At 39.8% G+C, this 27,033-nt stretch overlaps 1 protein-coding gene across 2 annotated transcripts in view; it reads left to right on the top strand.

Annotated features, from left to right (window-relative positions):
* Positions 1-26,791, top strand: part of crocc2 (ciliary rootlet coiled-coil, rootletin family member 2) — a 48,157-nt gene extending 21,366 nt beyond the window's left edge. For both annotated transcript variants that reach the window (XM_079882843.1, XM_079882842.1), the window contains 31 exons: positions 1,398-1,542; positions 2,072-2,178; positions 2,636-2,842; positions 4,472-4,568; positions 4,729-4,818; positions 5,038-5,178; positions 5,556-5,755; positions 7,786-7,968; positions 8,519-8,663; positions 9,502-9,648; positions 11,562-11,792; positions 12,712-12,905; positions 13,321-13,448; positions 13,798-13,967; positions 15,284-15,463; positions 15,641-15,775; positions 16,292-16,435; positions 18,031-18,269; positions 18,383-18,542; positions 18,793-18,960; positions 19,062-19,446; positions 19,655-19,806; positions 20,241-20,361; positions 20,469-20,632; positions 20,881-21,132; positions 21,214-21,402; positions 22,378-22,527; positions 23,564-23,764; positions 25,014-25,145; positions 25,484-25,663; positions 25,789-26,791. In XM_079882843.1, coding sequence (XP_079738969.1) covers positions 1,398-1,542; positions 2,072-2,178; positions 2,636-2,842; positions 4,472-4,568; positions 4,729-4,818; positions 5,038-5,178; positions 5,556-5,755; positions 7,786-7,968; positions 8,519-8,663; positions 9,502-9,648; positions 11,562-11,792; positions 12,712-12,905; positions 13,321-13,448; positions 13,798-13,967; positions 15,284-15,463; positions 15,641-15,775; positions 16,292-16,435; positions 18,031-18,269; positions 18,383-18,542; positions 18,793-18,960; positions 19,062-19,446; positions 19,655-19,806; positions 20,241-20,361; positions 20,469-20,632; positions 20,881-21,132; positions 21,214-21,402; positions 22,378-22,527; positions 23,564-23,764; positions 25,014-25,145; positions 25,484-25,663; positions 25,789-25,872 — 5,221 coding nt within the window. In that variant the 3' untranslated portion in view covers positions 25,873-26,791. The remainder of the gene's footprint in view (positions 1-1,397; positions 1,543-2,071; positions 2,179-2,635; positions 2,843-4,471; positions 4,569-4,728; positions 4,819-5,037; positions 5,179-5,555; positions 5,756-7,785; positions 7,969-8,518; positions 8,664-9,501; positions 9,649-11,561; positions 11,793-12,711; positions 12,906-13,320; positions 13,449-13,797; positions 13,968-15,283; positions 15,464-15,640; positions 15,776-16,291; positions 16,436-18,030; positions 18,270-18,382; positions 18,543-18,792; positions 18,961-19,061; positions 19,447-19,654; positions 19,807-20,240; positions 20,362-20,468; positions 20,633-20,880; positions 21,133-21,213; positions 21,403-22,377; positions 22,528-23,563; positions 23,765-25,013; positions 25,146-25,483; positions 25,664-25,788) is intronic.
* Positions 26,792-27,033: the final 242 nt, after the last annotated feature.

The following is a 27,033-nucleotide window of genomic DNA, read 5'->3' as shown; positions in this document are numbered from 1 at the left end:
TTTATAAAGTTTTAAATACGAATATTTTTCTTACACAAACTCATTGCTTTGCTTCAGAAGGCCTTTATTAACCCACAGAAGCCATGTGGAGTTCGTTTACGATGGATGGATGCACGTTTTTGAGCTTCAATCTGTTGGTTGCAATCCACTGCCATTATAAAACTTGGAAGAGCCAGAATATGTTTTTAATATAACTCTGATTGCGTTCGTCTGAAAGAAGAAAGTCATATACACCTATGGCTTGAGGGTGAGTAAATCATGGGCTAATTTTCATTTGAAAGTGAACTACTTCTTTAAGCTGAATTCTCCAGCAGGGTACTGATCTTTTACCATTCTTTTACTGAGAAACAAAACATGAGCAACATTTATCAGGAAGGCAATAGAGTTAATTAAAATAAAATATCCTAGTTGCCTACTTCAGTCCACACAAGCCCATGCTGGAAATGAATAGTAGGGGGTGTCAAAAACAAAAGTATCCAGTTTGTCAGACTTAATTATCGCAACCTTGTTCAGCATCTCAGCCAAACAGTTTTTACTGCACTTCATAAAAAGAGCTGGCCAACCTACTGTCCCAGACGCCAGCCTTTAAAAGAACATGATTTACTGTGCCACTCACCCCTAATTGAAACAGTTATGGCAAACTCTTGGCCGTATGCTTGCCAAGCTCTCATCCATTTTTTAAACCTTAGTGCCTCTGTCAAAGAGCGCGCTGCAAAGTGCAGTTCATCCGATCATCTGTGGCTCTGCAGTCTTGTAACACAATGTATTTAATTTTCTATGGCAGAAAAGTCAACTATGCCAAGGCTCATGAGAATTTCATTGCATGCCACAATTAACTGAGATTCAGCAGGGCAGAAATGTTACATTGTGAATTAATGCTAAGCTGTCTGCCTTGGCATTAAGTTTTCTCAGAGGGGCATGAGCTGCAGAATTAGGCCAAAACACAGAATCATAAAGCAAATCTACTTATTGAAAATGATTAAACACATTCTCATAGCTTTTTTATTGTGTCTTTCTCTGTTCCTCACCCCTTTGATAATCGTTTCGTTCGCCGCCTCACACCACCCTGGCGTCAATCTTTGTATGTAACTGGGTGGATTCTGCCACGAATGATGTAAATAACCCTGTAAACTATTTGACAAGCAAATCTGGTGGCAATTAGGCTGGAGCTGACATGGACTTTATAAAACTGTCACGCACATTCCCCTCTAAGCGTGGCTGGCAACGCACAATGTGACGTGGGTCTTTATGAGCCTGTAAACATAGAAGCTGATAGAGGCCGTGCAATGGAGGGGGGTGAGATCATGTGTGAAGTTTAGAAAGAACATTTGGCTTGTGGCTTAACAGGTGGAGGTGCTGGGATACAGTGCTCTGAAGTTGATCCATATATTTCACAGGTGTTCTGGCTTGAGCCAGGTCAACGCACTGCTTCGGGAACAACTTGAACAAGCCAATGAAGCCAACCAGGCCCTGACAGAGAGCCTGCAGAAGGCACAAGAGGAGGCAGAGCAGAGGGACACACGACTCAGGAGGGAACTTGAGGTGAGAAGGAGGAGGAAAAAAGAGACAGAAGGAAGGAAGGAGAGATCTGTAGTGTATGTTTTTTTATCCAAATCCACAGTTTAAGGAAAATCTTTCCTTAATCCAACCCAATGAAACTCAACTCTGGAACTTGTGGAATTCCACCCTGGTGCCTGTTTTGTCAGTCTGGACACTGTCTTTGTTTTAAATCATTGTTGTGATTTTCTCAGCTGTTGTTTCCTGTGAAAACATTCCAGTCGTTTGGAAAAAAGAGCGAGAATTCATTGCTCGGTGCAAACATCTGGTCGTAAGAAGAAGCTCATGTAGTTTACAGCCACATACAGTCAAGAAAAGTTTACTGTACTGTTTGCGTATGAGTCTATGAGTGTCTGTGCCTAGAAGTCCAAATCTAGGTATGTGCTTGTATGTGTGGGTGCATTCATTATTTTTCATATGGAGACATCTTTAATCTCACACTCTTTGCCCCCCCATCCCCCCTCCCCCCCATTACCAAACCTGCCGACCATATGGCCGTGTTGCTCTCCCGCAGATGAATACCTCCCGAAACAGCCGTGAGCAAGCCCGTGTGCGATCTCTGTGGCGCCAGGCTGCCTTCCTAAGGAGCTCTTTCACTCAGCTGCGGGCCTTCACTGACAGGTGAGTGTAGCTTGTGGCCAGAACCTCTTTTCAATTCCACAACCATTTATCCCCACTTGGGATCAAAGCAGAGTGGGTCACCTGGGTCACCCCTCACCCATCCTGACTGCATCGTCAAGGGAAATGTGATGGTTTAGATTGCCCTTCAGATGAGCCTTGAGCCATCCATCAGAGCCAAGCTTGATGAGGGCTCGGCCTGTGTAAATGCTGTGATCATTGTTGAGTAATTTGCTGTAATGTGGATTACTCAACACATGGACAGCGGAGAAAATGTTCACGACCCTTACTCAGACACGACACCGTTCAAAGAGTTTATTCCCAGATCACAATATAGTTTCGGCCATCTGGCTCTCGTCAGTTTTGAACGAAACACATTTCCTTGGGAACGTAAGGAAATTGTTGTGTAAGGAAATTTCATTGCTCCTGCTGGTTGTAACAGTTGTTTTGTGCTTTACAGGAGTCTGTCGGACATGCGAGCCGAGTGTACGGTGGCTGGCCGTCGTCTTCATACAGCCTGTGTGAATCTGGAGGATAGCATCAGCCAGCCTTGTTCCCCCGCTAGCAGCGGAGTATCAGCACTAGAGAATCAACTGAGAGACAAGCTGAGAGAGGCTATGCAGCTGCAGGCCCGCTTTGATGCAGAGAAAGTAGAACTTAACTCTAGGTACAACATGTCTGTCTGTTTACGCACACGTCCCATTCATTTTTCACCAATGATATACAAGTGTCATCATGCTTGAGCAGAATGCTGTAATAAACATGTACGGTATTGGCAGCTGAGGCTAAATTATCGTATTCAAAGGATTTCGCAGTGTCATAAATTTCAGCACATATCCCAATGCTTTGAATTGAAGTATTGATGTCCTGAACTCACATCTCCTAGATGACTCATTGCGCATTGTCCTGAGTGCTGACACACAGGGAAGGTCAGCATGGATTGCCTCATCTATCCAACTATGTGGCATGCCAAAACCAGAGAGAAAAAGTCTCTCTTTATTTGCTGTTCAGTATCCACTATTTTTCTTCAATTACTTGTATAATGTGTCAGTGGTCTATGACACTTTCTTTTGAGAGCGGATCCATGGATCTGACAGTGCAGGAATGGGGTCTTCTGATGAATGGAATCATTGCTGCTTCTCTCTTCTACATCTTTTCATCAGTGACAGTTTTATAATGGAGAGAGCAGAGATCACTCTCCATTTTGATATATGAACTTTTAGCTGAGCTTTATTACAGAGAGAAGAAAGGGCCATAAACAAATGAGGATCAAATAAGTGCACTATAGAATGTTTGATCATTTTGCCTCAACCGAGTTAATGTTACACACATGCACATTTTTTTTTTTTTATTGTGATAGTATGTGTGTTCATGTTCAGAACCTCATACTTAAAGTGGGTGCCTATTTCAACTTGCAGAGTACAACATCAAATAAGGGTGTGCTATTTTTCATAAAGGAATAGTACACACATTTTTTTTTTTAATTCTATCATAATTTACACACCCTCATGTCACTGCAAACCTAGTGTATATGACTTTCTCTCTCTCTTTCTCTCTTTATTTTCAACACAATAACAATGAATGTGAGCTGATGCTTTGAACCTTCAAAAGAAAACAAAAAACAGTTAAATCAAAAATAACAAGAATTGAATTCTGAAGCTAAATAGACAAAACAGACAAACATTTAAGTTGTTATTCACTGATGATCTTCCCTTCCTGTGAGCTAAACAATAGCAACCGGATCTTTGAGAATCATATCAGTCTGATTTGTGAACTAATATCTCAGCCCAGTTTTGTGAACCAGATCAATGGATAAATTAAAACAGTTCAATATTGAATTGGACATTGCTACTTATCACATAAATGTGTCAAAGAGAGCTTTTATGGATGCCAAGATTTTTTGAGAATGATGGCCTAATTTCAGTCTGTTCCTCACAAATCTTTCATATGACTTCAGAAGACTTGGAACATTGCAGAAGACTTGGAACACTGCAAACAAGTCATATGATCCATCCATATCTAGCTGCTAAATATGTGTTAGCCATTCACAATGTCAGAGATGGTTAACTCTCTAAAGAGACCCGCTTTATTTATTAATGTATTAAGATGGATCGTATTTATCTATTTACTATGCTACACATGACATGATCTATACATATATGTTTTGTTTGTTTTATTATTTATATTTAATGCTTTAGGAACATTGTGATACACAGTCATGCTAATAAAGCTTTGATCCAATTTTATTATACTTTAATATTATGATATGCAAAGATTAACGTGCATATTTGTACAGAATCCTGGAATTGGGTGAAATGGTGAAGCAGCTCCGAGCACAGAACGGTGACAAGGAGAGCAACCTGGCAGCACTGCGGAGCAGCTTGGACAGGATGGTGAGCAGTGATACGGTAGAATAATGGTGTTGCTAGAATCATTAATTGGGAAGGATAGTCTTGATAAACTCTATCACTTCCTTAATTGTCTGGATGCAGTTGTCTTGTCTGGTGTGCTGTTCAAGAAACTGCACTTTGACCTGAATGCTTTTCTGCACAGGAAACAAATCGGTCCGAAGACAGAACCGAGAGGGATGCCTTGCGCAGCGAGATCAGCAGTCTGCAACAGATACTCCACAACATTAATCAGGTTTACTGAACGTGATTATGATATTTTGGGCCAGATGTACTTAACATGACAAGAGTTATAGATATTAGTGTAAATCAAGAGAAACATAATGCAGAGGGGCTGCTTGAAAAGGGTAATGGATTTTGAAATCAAATCAAATCTTGTGGTAACTACATTCATTAATGATAAAACATTGTGATATTTCAAAAATATTTATTCATCTCTTGTTTTCTCTGTTAGGTGGTTTGTGGAGAGGGTTCCTCAGAGTCATCAAGAGAGGAGCACCTCTCTGTTTCAGCAGGATCTATTTCCTCTTCTCAACGAGACAGCATTCTGATAGCAGTGCAGAGAGCCCTCTTACAGCGCCAGGCACAAAATCAGGTTTCCAAACCTCCTGTACACCATCCTTAAATGACACCTAAATCATGGATAAAGGGGGAAATATATATATATATATATATATATATATATATATATATATATCTTTTTTTTTTTTAAGCAAACCAACTAGCCCAATATAGCAACATTGGCTCAACCAATGGTTTGGTTTTGTGGCAGGACTGTTTGTTTTCTGGAAACATATTTTCTTTTTAGTGCCGCTAGTGGTACAGAAATAACACACTTTAAATATGAAAACTAAATATGGTTTCATAGCATCATTAGGTCACTAATTGTTTCTCTCTAATAGTTTACTCTGCTATCACAAAGAGTATGTAATTTCAGTACACAACTAAATGACAATATCTATCCACCCAAAGGAGCTGCAAGCACGTCTGGAAGCTTCCCAAGAGCAGGTTGCCACCTTGCGAGATCAGCTACATGTGGGGGAAGATGAAACCAGAAGCCTGGAACAAAGAATACGAGAACTGCAGCAAGAGAACCAACTATTGGAGAGAGCTAAGGAGGACAGCACAAGAGATGCCCAGAGATACCGCACCTCACTGGGCATAGTAACCAGGTAGAGTCTGCTACTGATTGAATTAGGCACTTTAATAAAGGATGCCATTGTTCAATCCCAAGGTAACCTGCACAAAAGAGTTTCTAACTGAACATTGTACCCTCTACTTTTACATCAGTATTTTTCTATAGAGCGGTTTAGTCATGGCATAATTGTGTAGGCCAATTCAGAAAGCTAATTAATAGATGTCTGTGTGTATTATATATACATGAATTTACATTTGATATATCAAATGTAAATCCATGTCCCAGTTACACTTAATGTTGTCACATTTTCATGGTTAAATAAACATTACATTAAAAAAGAGAAACCAAATAAAAAAAATCTATTTTATATTCATTAACTATACTATGCAATTAATGTTTTTTTTATTAAAACCTTGTATAAATCTCATCAAGTTTTACATTTATTCCAAAATAATAACTAAACACAATAACAATTTAAACAATATATTTTATTTGTCAACTGATGTTCAGCTGTTTTTTTTTTTAATAGTCAACTTATTGTCATCAGTCATCAAGCTTGGTAAACACTGGTCACTGACACAAAGATGTGCCTTTAATTTCACCAAGCTGATTGCTCACTAAAAAAAACCCCACAGTCATCATGTTTTTTTGGCCATTTCAAGTGTGCTTTTGATGTGACATAAAACAGTGATATCTAAGTGGCTGAGTTTTTTACTTATTAATTAGTCTTCCCATTAACGCCATCATTTTGTTCATTCAGACCGATTTGCGAAAGCGCAAGGCTACAAGAGGCGGGATTTATCGCGAGAACCAATCATATCTAATCATATCCAATCATATCTAATCACATCCAATCATATCCAATCATATCCAACCATAACCAATCATATCCAATCCATAGCTTGATTGAGGCATTGCCTCCTCTCACGTGAATTTCCCCCATTCATTCTTATTTACCTCCCATCAAACCCACTGCACACTTTAGGGCCTGTTAAAACTCAATGGGCTCAGGGGAGGCAAGAGAGACGTGGACTCCTGTTGTAACTTTTGTTGTAACTAAGTGTTCCTTTGGAAAAATTAGTGACTTATACAATTTTTAATGTCACATTTTATAATATTTGCGTTGTTTTATTTTTGTAATATGGATTATTTTCTCATCCAATTTTTTAAGGAGGCACTGCCTCCCTTGCCTCCTTGGAGGAAACGCTTCTGCAACAGAGGTTCTTGATTTATGATTCTCATTCATCAAGCATTCAAACTCACATCTTTTTAGTAGTTGTAGTACAAATTTAGTGGAACCCAAATTTAGTCTAAATTTAGAGGCTCAAACTAATGCGTATAGCCCAAAGGCTTTAAATTCGGTAGGGACAATAGGGACATGTCTCTACCAATATCAAACAACTACTGCATTTTCCCTAACAATAATTTTGATCAAACAAACAAACAATTACAATATATTCATATATAGCCACTGGTGTCCAGTATCTTATGGGTTTTATTGTTTTATTTAACTTTTAACCAGGAAAAGTCTCATTGAGATAAATCATCTTTTTTTTAAAGAATCCCTTTTAAAAGAGCGTCCTGGCTCAAATTTAATTCTCTACTCTCAACTCTCCTAAACAAGTATTGAGTATTTAAGGAGAATAGGCTTAGCTGCACCTTAAAAGGGTCATACCTTTGACATTACCTGCAAAGTTAAAGTAATATATTAGAAAACCCCACTCATTAAATGACATGCATTTATTGCATGGATGGAGCAAGAACATAACTTAAGTATTTAAAATGCATTTGCACAGTTCAGTTGAATTATAAAGTTTACCGTCTGTTAAACTGAATGTACTGTATAAAGCAAACTGTTTGCTGAAATATCTAAACAATTAACAACATGGATGTGATGTACAGCGTCATTATGACGGTTAAGTCAGTGTTGACTAAAAACCTGAATAATGATTTTTTCAGTTGCTGAAAACTGTTTTTATGTCCCCTCCAATATCAAAATCAAACCTACATCCTTGAACCGCTACATACCCCACCACAACTGTCCCTTTCTTTCTCCCTTCCTAGTGAAAAAGGAGAGTTTGAGAGGCAGTTCTTAGCCCTGAAGCAGCAGCTGGAATGCGCACAATCAGAACAGGAAGGTTTGCGAAGCTCCTCTCTGGATGTTCAGAGGCAGAGAGACCTCCTCAGGCAGCAGAGGGAGGACCTGGAGAGGCAGCTGGCTCGAGAGCGCACTGAATCTGAGAGGGGGTACGGCATTGCGAAACCTTAAACCCCTTGACTTCCTTCTTGGCCCTTGTTTATTTCCCTGTCCTATTGTTTACAGTCAGTATCACTAGCACATGTTGTCCTTAAAGTAGCCTTGAATCAAGACAGAATAGTATTTTTTTACAAAATCCATTAAACATGAAGATGCATAATTCATTTATTTTACTGGTTAGGTCAAAGGTAACAACCTGTTATTATGTACTGTATATGGATAAGAATGGTTTTGGATGTGATATTTAACCTCAAGTCTTTTTTTTTTTTACTGCTCAGATGAGGAAACGTCTTTGAGGAGTGTGTTTATTGAAGGATATCTGCTTGTATATGTTTGTGTACACGAGTATGTGTGCATATACCTATGCGTTTACATTAATATTATGTTTTGTTTGTGTGTACAGTTTGTCCTGAGGCTGATTTGGTTGTTCTGCAATAGTGTGCTTAGGTTTCCATTTGTTTTTGTGCTGTCTTGCCTGTATCTACAGATCGAAAAGTGTCTATTTATGTCTTGACAATTTGTGCGAATTGTTTTGTACAGACGACACACTCTGGAGCAGTTGGAAATGAGACACTCAGATGTGCGTAAAGAGCTGGTCACACTAAAGGAAGCTCTGAGTCAGATGACATTACAGAAAGAGGTTCTAGAGGACGAAAAGAGCAGTCTCGCACAGGCTCTCTCTAGGGTACTGCTTTACACATTCACACAAAATGCACATTCACTAACCTGCCCACTTCTTCACTCATCCATTTACTCCCACTCATTCGTTCCATCACACTCACTCACCTGCTCACTTATTAATTCACTCACTCCATCACTTTTTCATACACTCACACATTTTCATTTTTCCAACACTGTCACTCACTAACATATTCTCTCAAAACGCTCATTCACTCCATTTTTTCACTCTCACTCCATAACACATTCTCTTCAACCACTCATTCATTAACTCCCTTCCTCACTTATTTATTCACATACTGTATTTACATCATTAATTCATTTTTTCATTCACATATTCACTCATTCATTCATCTTAACAACACCTGATCTAAGTCTGTATAAAACTGTTCTCACCTCCATGTTCCTACAGTGAATTACATCCAGTCATAAAACTGTTTACCCAGTTTTGCATTATTTATCCATTAAGTAAATACAGAGTTTTTTCCCTGTCAAATGTCCAACTCAGTTGTTGAATTACTGGAAACTCAGTTTACTTTGACCTTGGGTGAGTTATGTAGCTCTGCTTATTTGTAGTGGTTTATATTTACCATGTAAAACTGCCTTTGTAAGATTTTTCATCACTTGCTCTGTCTAGCTTACAGTTTTTCCACACTTCCTCAGTTTTGCCACAGGTCATTCTGGGGACAAAATTTAATGGTTGAACTCCAGTACTATTAAACAGCTCTGAAAACATATTTTACCCTGACCGCTGATTACAAAATAAATGCCGGTTACGTGAACTTGGTAGCTAATGATTGTATGTAGCCAAACTTCCCACTGATGTTTGTACTGCCTCCCTATAGGCCGAGGCCCAGAATTCTGAGCAGGAACTGGCGCTCACTAAACTACGAAGTGAAGATGCAGCGCTACAGGACTCCCTGGCCAAGATGGGAGCACTGAGTGAGGGATTGGCTAAAGATAAAGTCGAATTGAACCGTCTTCTCCTACAGGTCAGCGTCATGGAACTGGATAGTGTGCATAGTGTTACTCATTATGTTTTTTTTTTTTGTTTTTTTTTACAGCCAACTATAGATTAAGTATTCTATCTTGAATATATATATATATTTTTTTTTTTATAGTTAACTCATTCATTTCCTTTTCAAGGAAAGAAAATACGATTTGTGCAATTTGTGGGGATGACAGTCATAGTGGAATATATGTGTGCATATAAAACACGGTGGACACATTTTCCTTCCAGCATGTCACGCAATTTTAAATAAATGCTTTTATTATTCTCATGTGTAAGTTGCTTTGGTAAAAGCATCTGCTAAATGAATACATTTAAATGCAACATAAAAGTATTTAAAAAATAATAAACAGATTCTGTATTTTCTAACTGAATTAAATCGCACATGGCCAAAATCTACACAGGGAAAGTCTAGCCACTTTTCCACCGTCGGGTCGAACGGTTCTAAAAACAGTAATGAACGGTTCTAGTTATATTTCCACTTGAGCCTGTTTCAGCACAGCGCAAATACAGACTGTTCTCGGCCCCCAATTTTCAGCATGGTTGACTAACGGTTCTTAACACGTGCTGAACCGTGATGATAGAATGCGTGTAGTGACATCGCAAACTCAGTATTGGTCACTTGTCATCCACACTGTAGAAAATGAAACTATCCGTATCGGCTTGGCCGGATCAGCATGGGATGGAACTGTTAAGCAAAGAGAACGGTTGTGATATTTAATTTAAGTAATTTTTGCTTATTAGTGTGGTTGAAGTGGATCATCGAAAGGTCGGCCACAAAGGCCACAAAGTATATTTGTGTTATTTAACATATTTAATTATTGCAGTTTTGCATAATATTCTGAGTTTGCATTTCACTGTTTTTATTCATTTTGAGGAATGCTGAATCTGTTTTTCTGCCAGTAAGATGAGTAAATGCCTGCTCACATTTAGTCTAGAATGGCAATAAACATCATGTTTAGTTTACACAGCGACAGCGAACGCCTCTGCACTTACTCCCGATTTCTCTCAACTTGGGGACAAAAGACGTGTCAGTAAATAAATGGGAAAACAAAGTAACTTGTGTTACTTATTTGAAAAAGTAACTCAAATATTTTCTTGTGAATTTAAAAGCAATGTGTTACTTTACTAGTCACTTCAAAAAGTAATCTGATTACGTAACTTGCATTACTTGTAATGTGTTACCCCCAACACTGCCAACACAGCTATTTCAGGCATCCAAGACCAAGTAATCTGTTTGAGTGGAGAAATCCTGAAATCCCAAAAACTGCTTGCCATATTCACATTTAAATGACATATTTCAAATCAGCAGCAAAATGTGACATAAACTGTCCCATAAATGACTCTACCAATTGGTGATTGGCTCTTTTATTTATAAGGCGGTGGCTTTTACCACCATATTTGTGTTGCACATTCTCACATTCAAAGTAATGTGGGTGAACTGTCTTGGTATAGCTAAAGTCTTTGACACAACCCAACGAACCCAATTCCCATAACATGGACTTAGAGTTTTTTGACGTGTTTGAGGGTTGTTGTTTTTTTCTGTTGAGATATTTCTATGGTTGAATGTTATATGTATTCATAAACAGTTTATTCAAAGTAATAACAAATGAATAGCCTTAAATATATTCCATTAACTTTATCAGTTAATTTGTTTATTTTGATAGCCCTCATTTTTTTCCGATTTATATTTTACATTGGAATGAATGCTTAATTTGTTTATGGCGTACATTTTGAAACAACTTTTCCTGTGAAGCTGGTTGACAAAGGAAGAGCCTGGTATGGACACTAACATAACAGAATCCACATCACAACTTATGATGGCGACCTGCAAGGCTGGTCATTTTATCATTATATTTATCATAAAGATATTGTTTTTGATCTATCTGCTTCCAGGCCGAGGCTGAAAAGTCAGAGCTTGGCGAACGCAGGCGGGAGGCAGAGCAAGAGCGAGCGGCAGTCAGAGAGGAGCTAGCTCGACTTCAGCAGGAGCTATTAGACCTGACAGCAGAGAAGCGTGGTCTGGAGGCCTCACACATTCACCTCCAAGAGGCCCGAGTGACCCTAGATGCGGAGTACAACATCCTGCAGAGGGAGAAAAACTCAGCCCTGGAGCAACAAGCCCAGGTCAGCCGCTCTCATCCTCACAAAACGAGTGGGCGTGTGCCTCATTACCCAGCATGATTCACAGCTCTCAGCTGTGCTCTGATGGGTCTTGTTGTCACATTAAAAAGCCAAGGGAAGATATTGGACCCATCTGCCATGGTACTCAACACCTTCCTCTAAGAGTTCCAAATATGAATCTTGGCCCAAGTGTGTGTTTTATGAGTGGCAAAGGAATTGAATGGGGAGGCGAAGGGGATCTTGAGTACAAATGAAGGACAGGAAGCCTAGAGAGATAGATATTACAGACGGGCAACATCACAGTGAGAGAGAATGAGTGAGAAAAGCCGTAAATCATAAGCTTGATCTGTCTGCTAGCAGCTTTGCGACAGACAGTGGGGAATTCTCTTTTGTCTACACCTACAGTCATGTTTTACAGAGGTGTCACTATGTTAAAACTGTAGTGTTTTTAAGTTGTCATAAATCACTGGATCTTAATGCCATCTCCATTGTTTACAGTCTTGAAGATATTGTAAGTTATTAGTACAGTACATTATTTGCAACACTGTTTAACTTGCTGCTTTTTCAGTTGACCTGCTTGGCAGTAAAGTGAACTCAAATTTCCTTTGGTTTGCTAGCAAAATGGTTTAGTGCAGGCTCAGTGGGGAAAGTTTTAACATATCAGGAAAATATTTGGACAGCATGCTGTTCCTAAGTGGTCAGTTACTGGCATAATCCAGGATCTGACGTGATTGACAATCCACCAAATTATTAGTTATTGTCTGAGTGATTCATAATCATGACGTTGATTTACTATCAGCCAACAGTGGATTTCCTGTCCATTTCTTCTGAATGGAAATGTTCTTTCTTGTCACAAACAAAAAAGGGATATGTGAACGTTCATATATAAATGCTTCCATGTACATGTGTGTGTTTTGTGTAGGTCAGTAAGCAGAAGCAAGCCATGCAGGAACAATTAAGCGCATGTCGTAGAGAAATGGAGCTGAGCGCTGCCTCGCTGCAGAAGACTTGCAAAGAGAGAGATGAACTGGCAAGAGACAAAGCCAATCTCACAGTGCAACTTACCTCAGAGCAACGTAAATCCAAGGCCCTGGCCCAAGACCTGGCCGCTCTGCGGTAAGTCAATGTGTGTTAGTGTTTTAGTGCAAGTAGGGTTTGGTGTATTAATGTGTTTATATGGGCTAAGTGTTTGTATTTATGTTGGAGTTTGAGGTTGGCAGGGAAAGTAAAACTTTGTAAAAAAAAAAAAGTAACATTTTGAGTAATTATCAATTGGGCCTTTTCAATCATGTAGCTCTTCCTAGTTTCACTAAGTCTCTTCTGTGAGAGTATCACCATGAGTTTAAGCCTGTGTGTTTCTGTGTAAATCATCTGCAGAACATCTCATCTGTCTTGAAGGATGTTAGCTAAAGAAACAACCTTTTAAAGATGTTCATTAACTACAATAAACACAACCCATTATTATTATTTTGTACCTATATATATATTATATATATTTTTCACCATCTCTTTTGCTTTTTCCATTGCTAAGGGTTGACAGAGAGTCTCTAGAGTCAGGCCTGTTGGACAGGCAGGAACTGGCCTCATCGCTAGAGGCCGACCGGGCTAGGCTAGAGGAAGAGAACGCTAGTCTACAGCAGGCTAACGAGACTTTGACGCGTGAGTCTCTCCAGGGATCCTATATCCCTCTCTCATTGACTTGGCTGAGCCTACTGGCCATTGGGCCCCAGCTATAGTCCACAAGGGGCCCATATATTTAGCCCAGAACTGGAGAACAGCTGAGGGGTCAGCCGAGGTTCTCTCTAGAGCTTAACAAAGTCCCCTCACAGATAGCATCCACACTGTACTATTTATGTGTTGGTGCTGTCACCATATATCGTGTAATGATGATTCCAAAGAGCATTATATTTTCATGTATCCAGCATGTGAACTCAGTGTGTCCCTAATGTATGTTTTCATTACAAAGCATGTTTCTCCTCTGAGTATACTTGTTCTTCTCTTTGCACAGGTGAGCTGTCTAGTATTCACGGTGAACTAGAGCAGCAAATGTCCCGGGCTTTGCAGGAGAAACAGGCTTTAGAGTTAAAGCTTGCCCTGGCCGAGAGAAACGCACAACAAACCCTCATAACAACACAACAAAGCCATCAGGAACAACTGCATACTGAGCGAAATCGCAAGGTATGTGTATTTGTGAGGGGTGTGAATCTTTGGTTTGACAGCGTATCAGTACAATTTATAATTGAGTTGATTTAGTTCCGTTTTTTCGTACAAATGATTCATGTTTTAAGTCATATTTGTAGATTGATGCATATTAATCTAGAGTTTCTATGCATTAAGCCAAAAAAAAAAAAAAAAATGTCTATGCAACTGTCACAGCAGAATATTACCCAACAGTCTACTGTATGTGGCATTATCTACCTTATTTTTTTCAATGCATAAGTAAGCTATTTTCTGTGAATGTGCAGGACTTCCAATTCATTAGCCACTATTACTGCTGTATGTTAATACCTAAAAGAATAATAAAGTATTGTAAACGGTAAAACAATTTGCGCTACAAACCAGTGTGTTTACAATAATAAATTAAAATAATATGATAACGTAACATTTGTTCTTGGTTCTTGGTTTGTAGACATCAGTAAACTACATTAACTAACAATGAAAAATAAATCAATTTTATTAATTTATTAATCTTAGTTAATTTCAACATTTACTAATACGTTATAAACGTATTAACATACGTTAATGTTAGTACATGCACTTACTAATGTTAACTAATAGGACCTTATTGAAAAATGTTACCATGATAACAAATAACGGTTTGTAACATCAAGCAGCTTAACGGACTGTTTTTGTAAAGCTAAAATAACTGGAAGCAGCTGACACCGGAAGCCTCGCACATTCAAGTTAAAAATGGCTGCACCCGCACTTATGTTAAAAAGTAAGGACTCAGAGGAGGACAGCAAGGGCTTAGGATGGCATTTTGGATGAGTTATGGACTGTTGTACCCAGCAAACAATACAGCTCAGTATGCATACTGTGTTTATTTCAGACATGTAAAGTGAGAACTGCTCTGTATACAGGATGACGATGCAAAAATGATTTAGTTTTGTCCTTTTTCCATTACAAATATCAAAAATTCTTAAATAAAGATACATTTACTTGAGAAGAAAAATGACTTAATCCTTAAAACAAGAACAAAATATCTGCCAATGAAAAACAATTTCGTTTTCCCTTTAAATTAAGTCACTGTATTTTGGTCAATTCATAAATGTAAGTCATTTTGCATCTCAAGTAAATGTATCTTGATTTAAGAATGTTTAGATATTTGTAATGGAAAACACTACAAAAATACTGAGAAAGTCTATCAGTCCATTAAAGAAATTCTGGCAAGAGGAAGCGATTGAAATGCAATAACCCTAAACTGTAAAACTCTCCTGTGGATCAAGAGAGTATTTGGATGCTTATTACACATGCACCTGTCCTGTGTATCTCAGGAGCGCATGCGTGCGGACTTGTGTGCACAGAGGGAGCAGGCAGAGTCGCAGCTGCGGGCTAAGTGCGAGGAGCTGCGCATGCAGAGTCGTGGAGTGCTGCAACAGCTGCAGGAAGAACTGGCCAAACTGCAGCAACACTGTACAGAGTCCCTGCTGCAGGCCGAGAGCCATAAACAGCAGGTGTGTGTGTATCTGTCTCAGTCGAAACCTTTTGACAACTTCCTTTCAATCTGATCAAAAGGCGTGTCTGTAGCCCCAAATAGCCTTAAACCTATCTGCAGCCAGAACATGGGGTAGACGGCATCATTGTAATTTTGTTCCACTGCATTAACTGAGTTGACTGTGCTTGATTGGTAGGTTCTGTCTGAGAAGGAGGCAGAGAAGGCTGCTCTTACTGAGCGCATAATCATCCTCGAGCGCGACATAGAGACAGCTGCCCTTGAAAAGGACCGTATGCGTAGAGACTTCCTGAGCAAACAGGAGCAGGACAAGGTATAATAAATCCAAATATGTCTGGGGATCATGTTTTGTCCTTATTAGATTAGTGCTGTAAGTTAACACATCAATGAATGAGGTTGAATGTTTAATAGCGTTAATTCTTTAATACATTTTCATAAGTTATCATTAAACTGTTTGCATTCTAAAATCTGTTTGGAGCTGAAGAACCCAAAAACCCTAAGTGGAAGTGTCACACACACTACACTGAAAAATGTTTTGGTGTAGAAACATTTTCACAATTAATTACAAAGAAACATATACCTATATGGCAGCAGGTCAGGCCGATGCACCATGACCCGGATGGGAGTAAGGTTTGGGGGGGGGTGTAACAGAAGCAAGCTAGTGCGCCTCTTGAGGCCAGGGGAGTGAGGTTTACAAAGTTTTATTTGCTTTAAAGAGAAGTGAATTAAAAAATGACTCATAATGAATAAATATTTTGATCCACTGACAGCCCTAATCTAGATTTTTCACAATATATATTCATTTTTCTCTCTCCTCCTCTCTTTGTAGGACACAGTTTTAGGGTTGCAGGCAGAGCTTCAGGACCTGCAGTCTCATTTCGAGGAGTCTCTGAGTTCCCGTGAAGTTTCAGAACGCAGCTTAAATGACCAGATCAGAGAGCTGTCTATGCAGAGGCAGGAGACTCAGCAAGAGGTCACACAACCCGAGACTTTACATTCACATTCCAGTTGTTCAGTTACAGAATCACATTTATCATCTAGAACACAAGAAAGCTATAGCCCAGGAGAGCAGTAAAATTCTGTTTGTGCCAGTGCCAAATAACCAACGTCATGTGAGTTAGGAGGTGAGTTAGTTTATGTTGGGCCGTGAGGAAACATAAGGCCTGTTGGAGTCCAGCTCGTACCTACCAGTGGCAGTCTTGGGGAGAGCCATTTAGCACACACTCTTGTTGAACTTGGCATTAGTTAATGTGTATTGAGCATGTTCCAGGTGCCACCAGTTTGGTTGGTAGGCACACATGTTTGTGCTTGTATCCATGTGTTTGTACACTTCTAACTTTAAGGCTCAAGGTCAACCTTGAGAATGGACTTCTGCACAAACCTCAGGCCACACATTAAGGCACCTAATGTGAGATGTGCCTCGGTGGCTGTGGTGAGAAATTCATCTCTGGGTGAGGCTTTCTACTCACCAAGATGGATTCTCCATTCCTGTTTGATTATTTTCACTAATCCTCCTCCAGCCTGCCCTGGTCAGACAATGACAAACCATCAGTGGTGAGAGGGAACGATAAAAGCTAGCAAGGGAGTGAAACACAAGAATCTCTCTATGATATGAAAAGGAAAAGTTGGAGTCACAAATAAGCAGGTGCTCAGGAGTTTATTTGTTCTTGTACTGTAATGAAATTCTCCATGGAAACATCGCCCCCAATTCTTCAACAGGGGTCATCGCTAACCCAACTGTCTTTCACTGTCCTATTAACCCAACCCCCTATCAATGAATTAAACCAATGTGGGTTTGCCACAGGCTTATTTCTTTTACATTAAGATTTATGAGAAGAAAACATCTTGTGTGGCCCAGTGAACTTACATGCACACATAAACACACACACACACTCACACATATTTCTCTTGCTTGTACACACTGCTGATGTTTCTCATCATTGCTGCTGTGTGTGGCAGTCTTTGGAGCCTGTCCTGTCTTTCTCTGTTTTTCTTCTCCCTCTTTCTCTCTGCATTCTGGCTACATTTTAGGGAAAAAAATGCACCGTAAAATGATTAGCTGTAGCCAAGCAATTACCAGAATGTGGGTCATATTCCTGTGTGTTTACATGGGCGAGGAGTTTCACCCTAAGCATATCTGATGAAAGTGTTCGAAAATTTAAACCATTTCACATGCACTTAGAACACATTTTTAAATGCATACGAGAATGTGCCCTGAAATCCGGCGTTGAAAGGAGGCAGAACTCTTTGGATGAGTCTGATGCTCACATGCTTTGAGAAGCTGAATGGAACAAGGCAGTGGAATTTTACTAATAGGCTGTGTTTCCATTTCATTCATCTCATGGAAAATGAAGTTGAATTGTCCTCAGCAAAACAGTGCCACGTAAGGAGTATGACTGTTAAAAGTCTTCACTCCCTCTGGGTGTCAATTCACCATACTTGCGTGGTTTAAATGGTCTTTATTTTAGATTGATAAAGTTACACCATTATGCTTAAACCATGACCAACGACTCCTTTTGTATTTACAGAATCATTTTAATCTTTCTGTCTAATCTCGGTCTCTTTCAGGTGGAGCATTTGAGGAGGGAACTGAGTGAGGTGGAAGAGAGCAGGGACTCTGGCCGTAAGGAACTGATTGAGGCCCATCGAGAGCTGAGGGAGTGTTTGCAGGACAGGGACGCTCAGCGGCGTGAGGGCTTGGAACTGAAGAGAGCTTTAGGGGATGCTGTGAGAGAGAAAGAGGCCATCCAGACTTCCAATCACGAACTCCGTACAGCTGTGAAGAGAGCCGAGTTTGAAAACAACAGGTTTAGCAGACTAGTCTTAAGTTTGTTCAATAAATAAATGGGAAATTTCTTTCTTTCTCACATCATTACAAATCTATTAATCTTCCTTGTTTTTCTCTTCTTTTTTTTATCAGTTTGAAGCGAGTGGGGGAGGAGAAGGAACAGAGGCTGACAGTTTTAGAGGAGTGTAAATCCTCCCTCCAGCAGGAGGCGCTGAAGCTGAGAACCAACATGCGTGAGCTTGAGAAATCACGCTTGCAGGCGCGCAGAGAACTGCAGGAACTGCGCAGACAGGTCAGGGCCATAGAAATCAAAGGTTTTTCTTGTGTAGTTCGTGCCTTTACATTATCCTAAACATCTACTGTAGAAACATCTAAACAACATTTATTGTTAGTCTAGCCATATACGCATTTACAGTGGAACAAAATGTTGTTTTACAGGTCTGTAGTGAATCGTCTTCCACATAAAATTCAGCTGTCTAGAGTTCTGTATACATTGCAAGCATTTTTGTAAAATAACAACATAAAAAAGCATGTGTGAGCAGGTGAAGACATTGGAGGGTCAGTGCACTCAGCAAGGGCAAGAGTTGAGTGACATGCAGTCCAGACTGTCTCAGGATGAGCAGAGAGAGGAGGAAATGAGAAAGGAGACCTTCACTCTCAGACAAAGAATACTGGAGAGTGACGCTGGCAGAGAGGCAGCCCTGAAGGAGGTACAACACACCAACTGGCATAATTACAGCATCCACACACAAATACAGTAACATGCTTAAATTGTTAGAACTGGTCTGTCTGTGTGTGCGTGTGTGAAAAGACTGCAGGCTTGCAGCGGCATGTAGCAGAACTGGAAGAAGCGCATCGCCAGGAGAGAGAGATGCAGCAACAACGGGATTCCAACCTTCAGGAGAGCCAACTGAAGCAGCGTGAGGAGGCCGCTCGCTTGGAGGAAGCGCTGCAGGAAGCCCAGGCCGAGCTCAGAGAGCTTGGGCTGAAGGTCAGTCTAGCAGAGTCCCGGGCCCAGGGGCTGGAAGAGCAGCTGGGACAGAATGATGCCATACGGAGAGATCTCGAGCACAGGTTGAAGGTTCTCAGTTCTGCGCTGAAACGTACACTTGGAAGTGGGCGTGGAAGACGTTCACCCACACCTGGGGAACGTGGACGGAGCCCCTCACCATGGAGAACTCGCTCACCTGTGAAAGGTAATGCGTTCTCAGTCCAATAATGAATCTGGACTTTTTTTTTAGCAACGGTTAGTTTAGGTTCAAGAAGAAGATCACCACTCTTATATTACAAAGGATTCTTTTCTTCAAAGCTGAAGGTTATTAAACAATGGTCTGCTCTAACGTACATGGTGTTCTAAATTACAAGTCAAAAGAATTAAATGGAAACTTGTGCATATGCCCTCAGGTGAAATCATGTCAGAACAGCCTGGGGTGGGTGGGTCGCCTGTGTGTTCTCTGTCCCCCTCCCACGGAGAGGACAGAGAGTTGGATCTGGACTCACTTCAGATGTTGCTGCGTAGCTTCCAGCAAGAGCTCAGGGACACACAGAGAGAGCGGGTACCTGACACCACTACATCACCACAAAGGACAAAGAGGCATCATAAAAAGAATTCAACATAACTGTACTATATAGTATAACTATGCTAGTCTTCTGAATTCATACAATAAGAGCTGAGAAAAAAAAGAATGAATCATGCAGACTGTTTCTGTGAACTGTATCAGCCAACTTACATAGCTTGTTTGGCATTTTTTGCTCAATTTGGATCTATGGTATACACTTCCCTTTCCCATACAAACCCAAGATTTGTAGGATGTTACCATACAAACGTTTTTTCGTTTTGAAAATGACCATTATCTCCATGGACAAAACTATAGTCTATATATGCACACACAAATGAAGGATCACAAACAACACAATGTGTAACAAGAACAATGAACATATGAATAAATAGAACATAAACATCCTTCTCTCCCTGATTGTGTGATTGTAGGAGGAGTCCCAGGCACAGGTGCATAGTCTCAGCAAGCAGGTAGAAAACCTGCAGGCCAGTCAGGAGAGAAGCAACACACGTATACAGATGCTGAAACAATCTATCAGAGAGCTGGAGGAGGGTAAGAAGGAACTCTAGCCCAACACTTGGGTACTGCTCATTAATGAACAGTTTGTAACTCTGTTTTTGATTAACATGGATGAGAATGTGTGGGTGTGTGTTTGCCAGGAAAGCGTGAGCTGACCAAGCATTTAGAGGGGATGCAAGCATCACTCGCCTTACAGGATGAGGCAGTTCAGCGTGGAGAAATACAGAATAGGATTCTGAGTGAAGAGTTGGACAAAATGAACAACAGCCAACAGATAACTGAGGCAGAGGCCAAAGCACTGCAGGTTAACACAGTCTACACTAACACAAAATGGTTTACAAAATTGAGCGCAACAGTGACATCCTACTTTTCAGCCTCAAGGCTTCACAGAAGTGAAGGTCTGACAATTGAACACAATAAAACAAAATCATTGTACTGTAGGTCTATTTTGAAAGATGCATTTGTTATCATCAAACATCTTTTAACAATAAAGATCTCTGATGAGTTGCTCCTCTGGTAGTCACATTATCTGTATAAATACACTGTATTCAGGAGAAGCTGGAGCGCTCCCAGGCCTCTGGGGAAAGTCTGGAGGCCGAGCGTCGTCGTATGAAGCAGATCTGTGAAGCCGCGGAAGCGCGAGCTGCCAGGCTGGAGCTCAAGCGACGGGGGTTGGAGGGAGAGCTGCAGCGTGCCCAGCTCCGAGCCACAGAGACAGAGGCGGAGGTCAGCTCACTGCAAGAACGCCTCAACAACCTCCGCAGAGAGCTGGGAGACAGCGAAGAGCGTGCTGCTCTCCTGAAGGTGTGTGTAGGTTTACTCTGTGTCTAAAAGGACATGTTTCATGTTTGAGCAATATAATAGAGCACTTTTGTCCCAATGTAGGTTGAGGGTGAGAGGTTGGCAATTGCCTTGGCACATACAGAACTGCAGGAGAGCCAGTTGAGGGAGCAACTGCAGGCCATGGCTGCATCCTTGACCGACAGCAACACTGCTGCAGGATCAGCTCGAGATCAGGCCGCCCAACTGCAACGAGCTCTCACGGCCAGCGAACATGACCGGAAGATGCTGCAGGTCAGTGTGGCTTTTATAGCTTGCACAAGTTTGCAGTTTGATAACTGTCGGCATGAAACGGAAGTTGCGCTAGTCTTTTCTTCCCTATTGTGACGTACAGAATATCATCGTGAGATGTCATTGCAAGAGGGATGGGAAGTTGCTTTGATTGAAGGTTACAAGGGCACATGAATTAAAAAATAATTATATAACTGTATGCACGAATAAATCATTAAACTGGCCATACTAGCAGCAATATACTAGCACCAAAAGTCCTACAACTGCAAGATAGAAGACAAGCTCAAACATCTCAACTTGATGGAACTTAGATAAAAACAAGTTAAAGCAAATTCTCCTTCATGGCTTTATTAGAAACACTGTCAATCATTTATCTTCATCATGAACTCACAAACAACCTTATTAAGTTCATTGTGGTTCAGCCACATGCACAATCAGGACCGCTCCCATTTTGATCTCACTTCTCCTCAGTTCACGTACAGCTTTAATTGAAACACCACAGATCATCTTACTACCATAGCCACAATATGTAGTGATTTATGCTGTGGTTCCATAACTTTTCCAGATTTGGAATTTTTTTTTTTTTTTAAGTATTTACCTTTGCTCCTGTCTGTTCCCTGAAGGTGCTGGATGACGGTGCAATAAAAAGCTGGACTGAACTCATTAATTTTCTCTGGCTCCTCTGGAGAGCTTTTAAGGCTTAGTATGAGTCTGTGTTTTAAAGATGCTGTACAAACAAAAACACTGCGCCCTCAGTGTAAATCTTTTTCAGTTTGCTTGAGACCTGCCAGTTCTTGCCAATAAAAAGAGGTCCAGAGGAGAAAGAGAGAGTGGGGGGAAAGGATAAAAAGACAGGCAATTGGTAGTAGTGAGGAAAAGTACAGCTTCCTCATTAAAACTGTATGTGGGTGTCTGATTATGCGTGTGTGGATTGATGCCCGTTCGTACTTGTCTGTGTGTGTGTATATGTGTGCGCAGGAGAGGTTGGATAAGACACGGGAGGCTCTGACAAACGGTAGGAAGCAAAATCATGGCTTGAGTGAGAGACTACAGAGCCTGCAGAGAAGCCAGGAAGAGTCTGAACTCAGGGTCTCCGAACTCGACAAACAGACACGTGGCCTGCAGGAGGTTGTGCACTCACACACACACATACTCTTACAGTTTACACACTGTTCTAAATGGTTAGTTCACCCAACAATGAAAATTCTGTGATCATTTACTCGCCCTTACTTCTTTCCAAGACTTTCATTCATCTTTCAAACACAAATTAAGATATTTTTAATAAAACCTGAGAGATTTCAGCACCTCTATTGAAAGTCCATTACAGTTTTAAAAAGTTCATAAAGAGATCGTAAAAGAAATCCATATAAATCGAGAGGGTTAAACCAAGTCTTCTGAAGAGACAGCAAAAACAGATTTAATTTAGGCTTTTATCCATATGTAAACATTGATCAATGCAAATACAAATAAGTCAAAATGGACATGCTTGCTTGATGCACGAGAACCAATGAGGTTTGTTCTTGCGCATCAAGAAAGTATGGTTGAGCTTCCATTTACCGTATTTGAGGTTTCATTAGAAATATCTTCTTTTGTGTTTTGAAGATGAATCAATCTTATGGGTTTGGAATGACATGAAGGTGAGTAATTGATGACAGAATTTCCATTTGTGGGTGTACTATCCCTTTAATATAATTTGTATATAATTATAATAATTATATAAAATTATATAATTATAATTTGTATATTTAATATAATTTGGTCCTTGCAGGTACATGTATCAAACACATACTAGAAAACATTTTGCCTTCCATGTCACAATGGGGTAGCGGTGTTTAATTTTTTTTCTCTGTTTCAGTAAAAACCACAAAATAAAAATAAATAACAACCAAAAAATTCAACAAAAAAAACACAACCAAGTATACTATCATGGCCATGATATACTGACAAACAGATTTTTATTAAAAAAGTTGAATGCAATTCAATGTTAACTCTATTACACTGTATCTTACCCAGACACCAACACACTCGGTTATCTCTTCCATGTTAACTGAGTTTTTGCCCTGTATGTGAAACTTCCTAGTCCAGAAATTTATGTTGATCTTCAACCAGTTCTGGTGACAGCCATATAGATGGTGTCTATTCTACATCTTTCCTGATTGTCTAGGCTGTGAGACAGAGGCAACAGGCTGAGCAGGAGGCGCAAGAGAGGTGTGCACTCCTGAAGGGAGAAAAGGATCAGCTTCAAGAGCAGGTGGCTATCCTGCAAACCACTGCACATCGGCTGCAGGGAGAGAAAGCTGAGCTGGAGAGGACACTGCTGCGTCTGGGAAAAGACAGGTCCTCTCTAAAACGGACCCTGGAGAAGGTACATGTCATGCTATTATAAACACATTATGATTCACAATGACTTTCAAATACAGTTTGTTGTGTATGTCATCATCTGTGATGTTTACTCTGTGCAAACTAATCAGAGTGGCTTATCTGTACCTTAAACTACTGTAAGTATTATTGGTTGAGGTAAGTTTGCATGAGAGCTTTTTTGTCTGTATGAGTGAAACACACAATCATCCTGATGGGTTTAGCTTAAAGGATTAGTTCACTTTCAAAAAAATTTTTGCTGATAATTTACTCACCCCGATGTCATCCAAGATATCCATGTCTTTCTTTCATCAGTCGAAAAGAAATTAAGGTTTTTGAGGAAAACATTCCAGGATTTTTCTTCATATAATGGACTTCAGTGGCAACCAACGGTTTGAAGGTTCAAATGTCCGTCTCAATACAGCTTCAAAGTCTCTACACGATCCCAGTCGAGAAATAAGGGTCTTATCTAGCGAAACGATCTGTCATTTTCTAAAAAAAAAAGTAAATACTTTTTAACCACAAATGCTCGTCGTGTACCATCTCTGAGATGTGCGACGCATTGCGTCATCACGTTGGAAAGGTCACGCGTCACGTCATCTGTTTAAGGTATTTGTCTGTGTACTCCGGTTCAAAAAGGTAGGGAAGGGCGAAAAAATCCATCTCATTTTCTCCTCCAACTTCAAAATCGTCCGACATCTTTGTTTTAATTTATTATTATTATTCTTTTTATTTTTTTCGTGACCTTTCCAACGTGATGACGTAATACGTAGCGCATCTCAGAGATGGTACAAGGCGGGCATTTGTGGTTAAAAAGTGTGTGTATATATATATATATATATATATATATATATATATATATACAGTATATATATAGATTTTTTTTTATTATCTTATTATCTTATAAATAAGACCATTATTTCTCGACTGGGATCGTGTAGAGACTTTGAAGCTGTATTGAGACGGACATTTGAACCTTCAAACCGTTGGTTGCCATTGAAGTCCATTATATGAAGAAAAATCCTGGAATGTTTTCCTCAAAAACCTTAATTTCTTTTCGACTGAAGAAAGAAAGACATGGATATCTTGGATGACATCGGGGTGAGTAAATTATCAGCAAAATTTTTTTTGAAAGTGAACTAATCCTTTAAGCTGCAAATTCTATACAGTACATGAATGTAAAGCATGTGACAGTATTTCACACCAGATTTCTATCCTTGACACATTTAGTGTTTGAATGCGTGTGTTGTGTGCAGGTGGAACAGAATCGCCAAAGGAAAGAGGTCGAGGTACTGCATGCTGAGCGTGAGAGAGAACAGCAAGAACAAAAAATCCGAAATCTAGAGCTAGAGTTAAGCGAGACACAGGCTGAAATTCACACACTACAGGTGATATAGATATTTGCAAGTATTATGACATTTTTAATGCATGGATCAGAATCTAGTCCACTCAACTTTTGATTGGCACTTGGTCCCAAGTAAAAAAAAAAAAAAGTCTGATTGCTTCGAAAAAAGCATAGATGTACATTTCTTCTCTTTCTTCATATTCATTCCTGTAACCCAAAACTGTGCGAAAATAAAGCCTGAGTTTAATGCTCAGGGTTATGGGTTTATTCAAGTGAGCAATAGTTATAGTACCTTACAAAGCACCGCTAATAATATAAAAATGTATTTTTGTTTGTGTATTGGATTCACCTGTGATAGGATATAATGTGTTGTCTCTGCAGTCCCAGATCTCTATATTGGAGCAGACTCACTCCCAGAGGCTCATGGAAGTGACGGCTCACCTCAGGCAAGAGCTGGACCTGGAGTCAGAGCGGATGAGGAACTCCCAGCAGCAGGTAGAGAGAGCACTGGAGGCTCGGGAGAAAGCTCACCGCCAGAGGGTCCACTGTTTGGAGGAACAGGTTTGAGAAAGCTATAAAGATGTGACCACATGCATTATAAGAGTGTACATTTACATCACATTCAATAGCAAGAAGTCTCTGATGAATACATGACTGCTTTGCAATAACTGTAGTGTGTTTCTCAGGTTTGCACACTGAAAGAACAGTTGGAGCAGGAGATGAAGAGGAGGCAAGCATATATGAAGCAGATACATAGATTGGGGGTCTAAAAAAACGAAATGGCTTGGGAATTCAGGCCACGGTAACCAACTGACAGCTTTTTGTTTTTAATCTCTCAAAGGCCAATGAAACAGGGCCAGTGCTTACATGGATGGACTTATGCATAACTTATGCATAATGAAATTTTACACATGCATACTTCACACACACTTTGGTTTTAAAAAAAACACAAAATCACTGGTCTCAGGGAGAATTGTTGGACTAAACTTGCACAAATACTTTAAGTAATCCTGATCCACACCATAAGAACCCAGTAACAACAAACAAAGAGATCACTGTTTCACTAAATTCTTCTCAATTGCCAAATTGTTTTAAGGATTTGCTTCTCAAACTGTTAAAAGCAGACGATAAATCTACCTAAGTCTATCCCTGTTCATCTTAGAGCATTAAGCACAGTCTCAATTCAACACCACACACACACACTTGCATTTTTACATTTTCAAAAAACATCACTTAGTATGTTTTATAAGCTGTTTTCCTTATGGGGTCCAAAAATGTCCCCACAAGGATTTCGGATATTGCCAACTTTGTGGGGACATTTTGTCCCCATAATGTTGGTTTAACCAGGACACACACACACATACACACAGTTTGAAACCGCTGTACCTACCTAAAACATCACACCCTAGGTTCCCAAACTGTGTAATAAACCACATAATTTTTCTCTCTTTACTTTCTTTATAACTTGCTACTCTGTAACCTAAATAATTACTGTGATCATTATTTAATTACACAGCCATTTAGAGAATAAGATCATCTTGTCTTAGCTAAATTACAGATAGAGTGAATCAGGACAGAAAACGAATCATATCTTGCCTACAAATTCAATTCAATTCACATTTATTTGTATAGCGCTTTTCACAATACATATTGTTTCAAAGCAGCTTTACAGAAAATGTATGTCTGCATTATAATAGAGTGATCTGTTATCAGAGGTGACTATCAAAGTTATGTATTTCAGAAATGTACATATACAAATCACATAGTTAGCTAAAAGTGTATTACTTTAAGGCAGAAACAATGAGCAATGAGTTTGTTAAATGATTAGGATATATAGAAAATGTAGAATGTTGTTTTCATAATAATTTGTTTCCATATGGTGTTTCTCTAATGGGTGTTAAAGCGATTCTTAATCACGAATTATACGGTGT

The sequence above is a fragment of the Squalius cephalus genome (genome assembly GCF_949319135.1).
Source record: "Squalius cephalus genome assembly, chromosome: 10".
Taxonomy (NCBI): Eukaryota; Metazoa; Chordata; class Actinopteri; order Cypriniformes; family Leuciscidae; genus Squalius; species Squalius cephalus.
The sequence above is the reverse complement of the archived record's forward strand: the minus strand, read 5'-3'. Positions and strand labels throughout refer to the sequence as shown.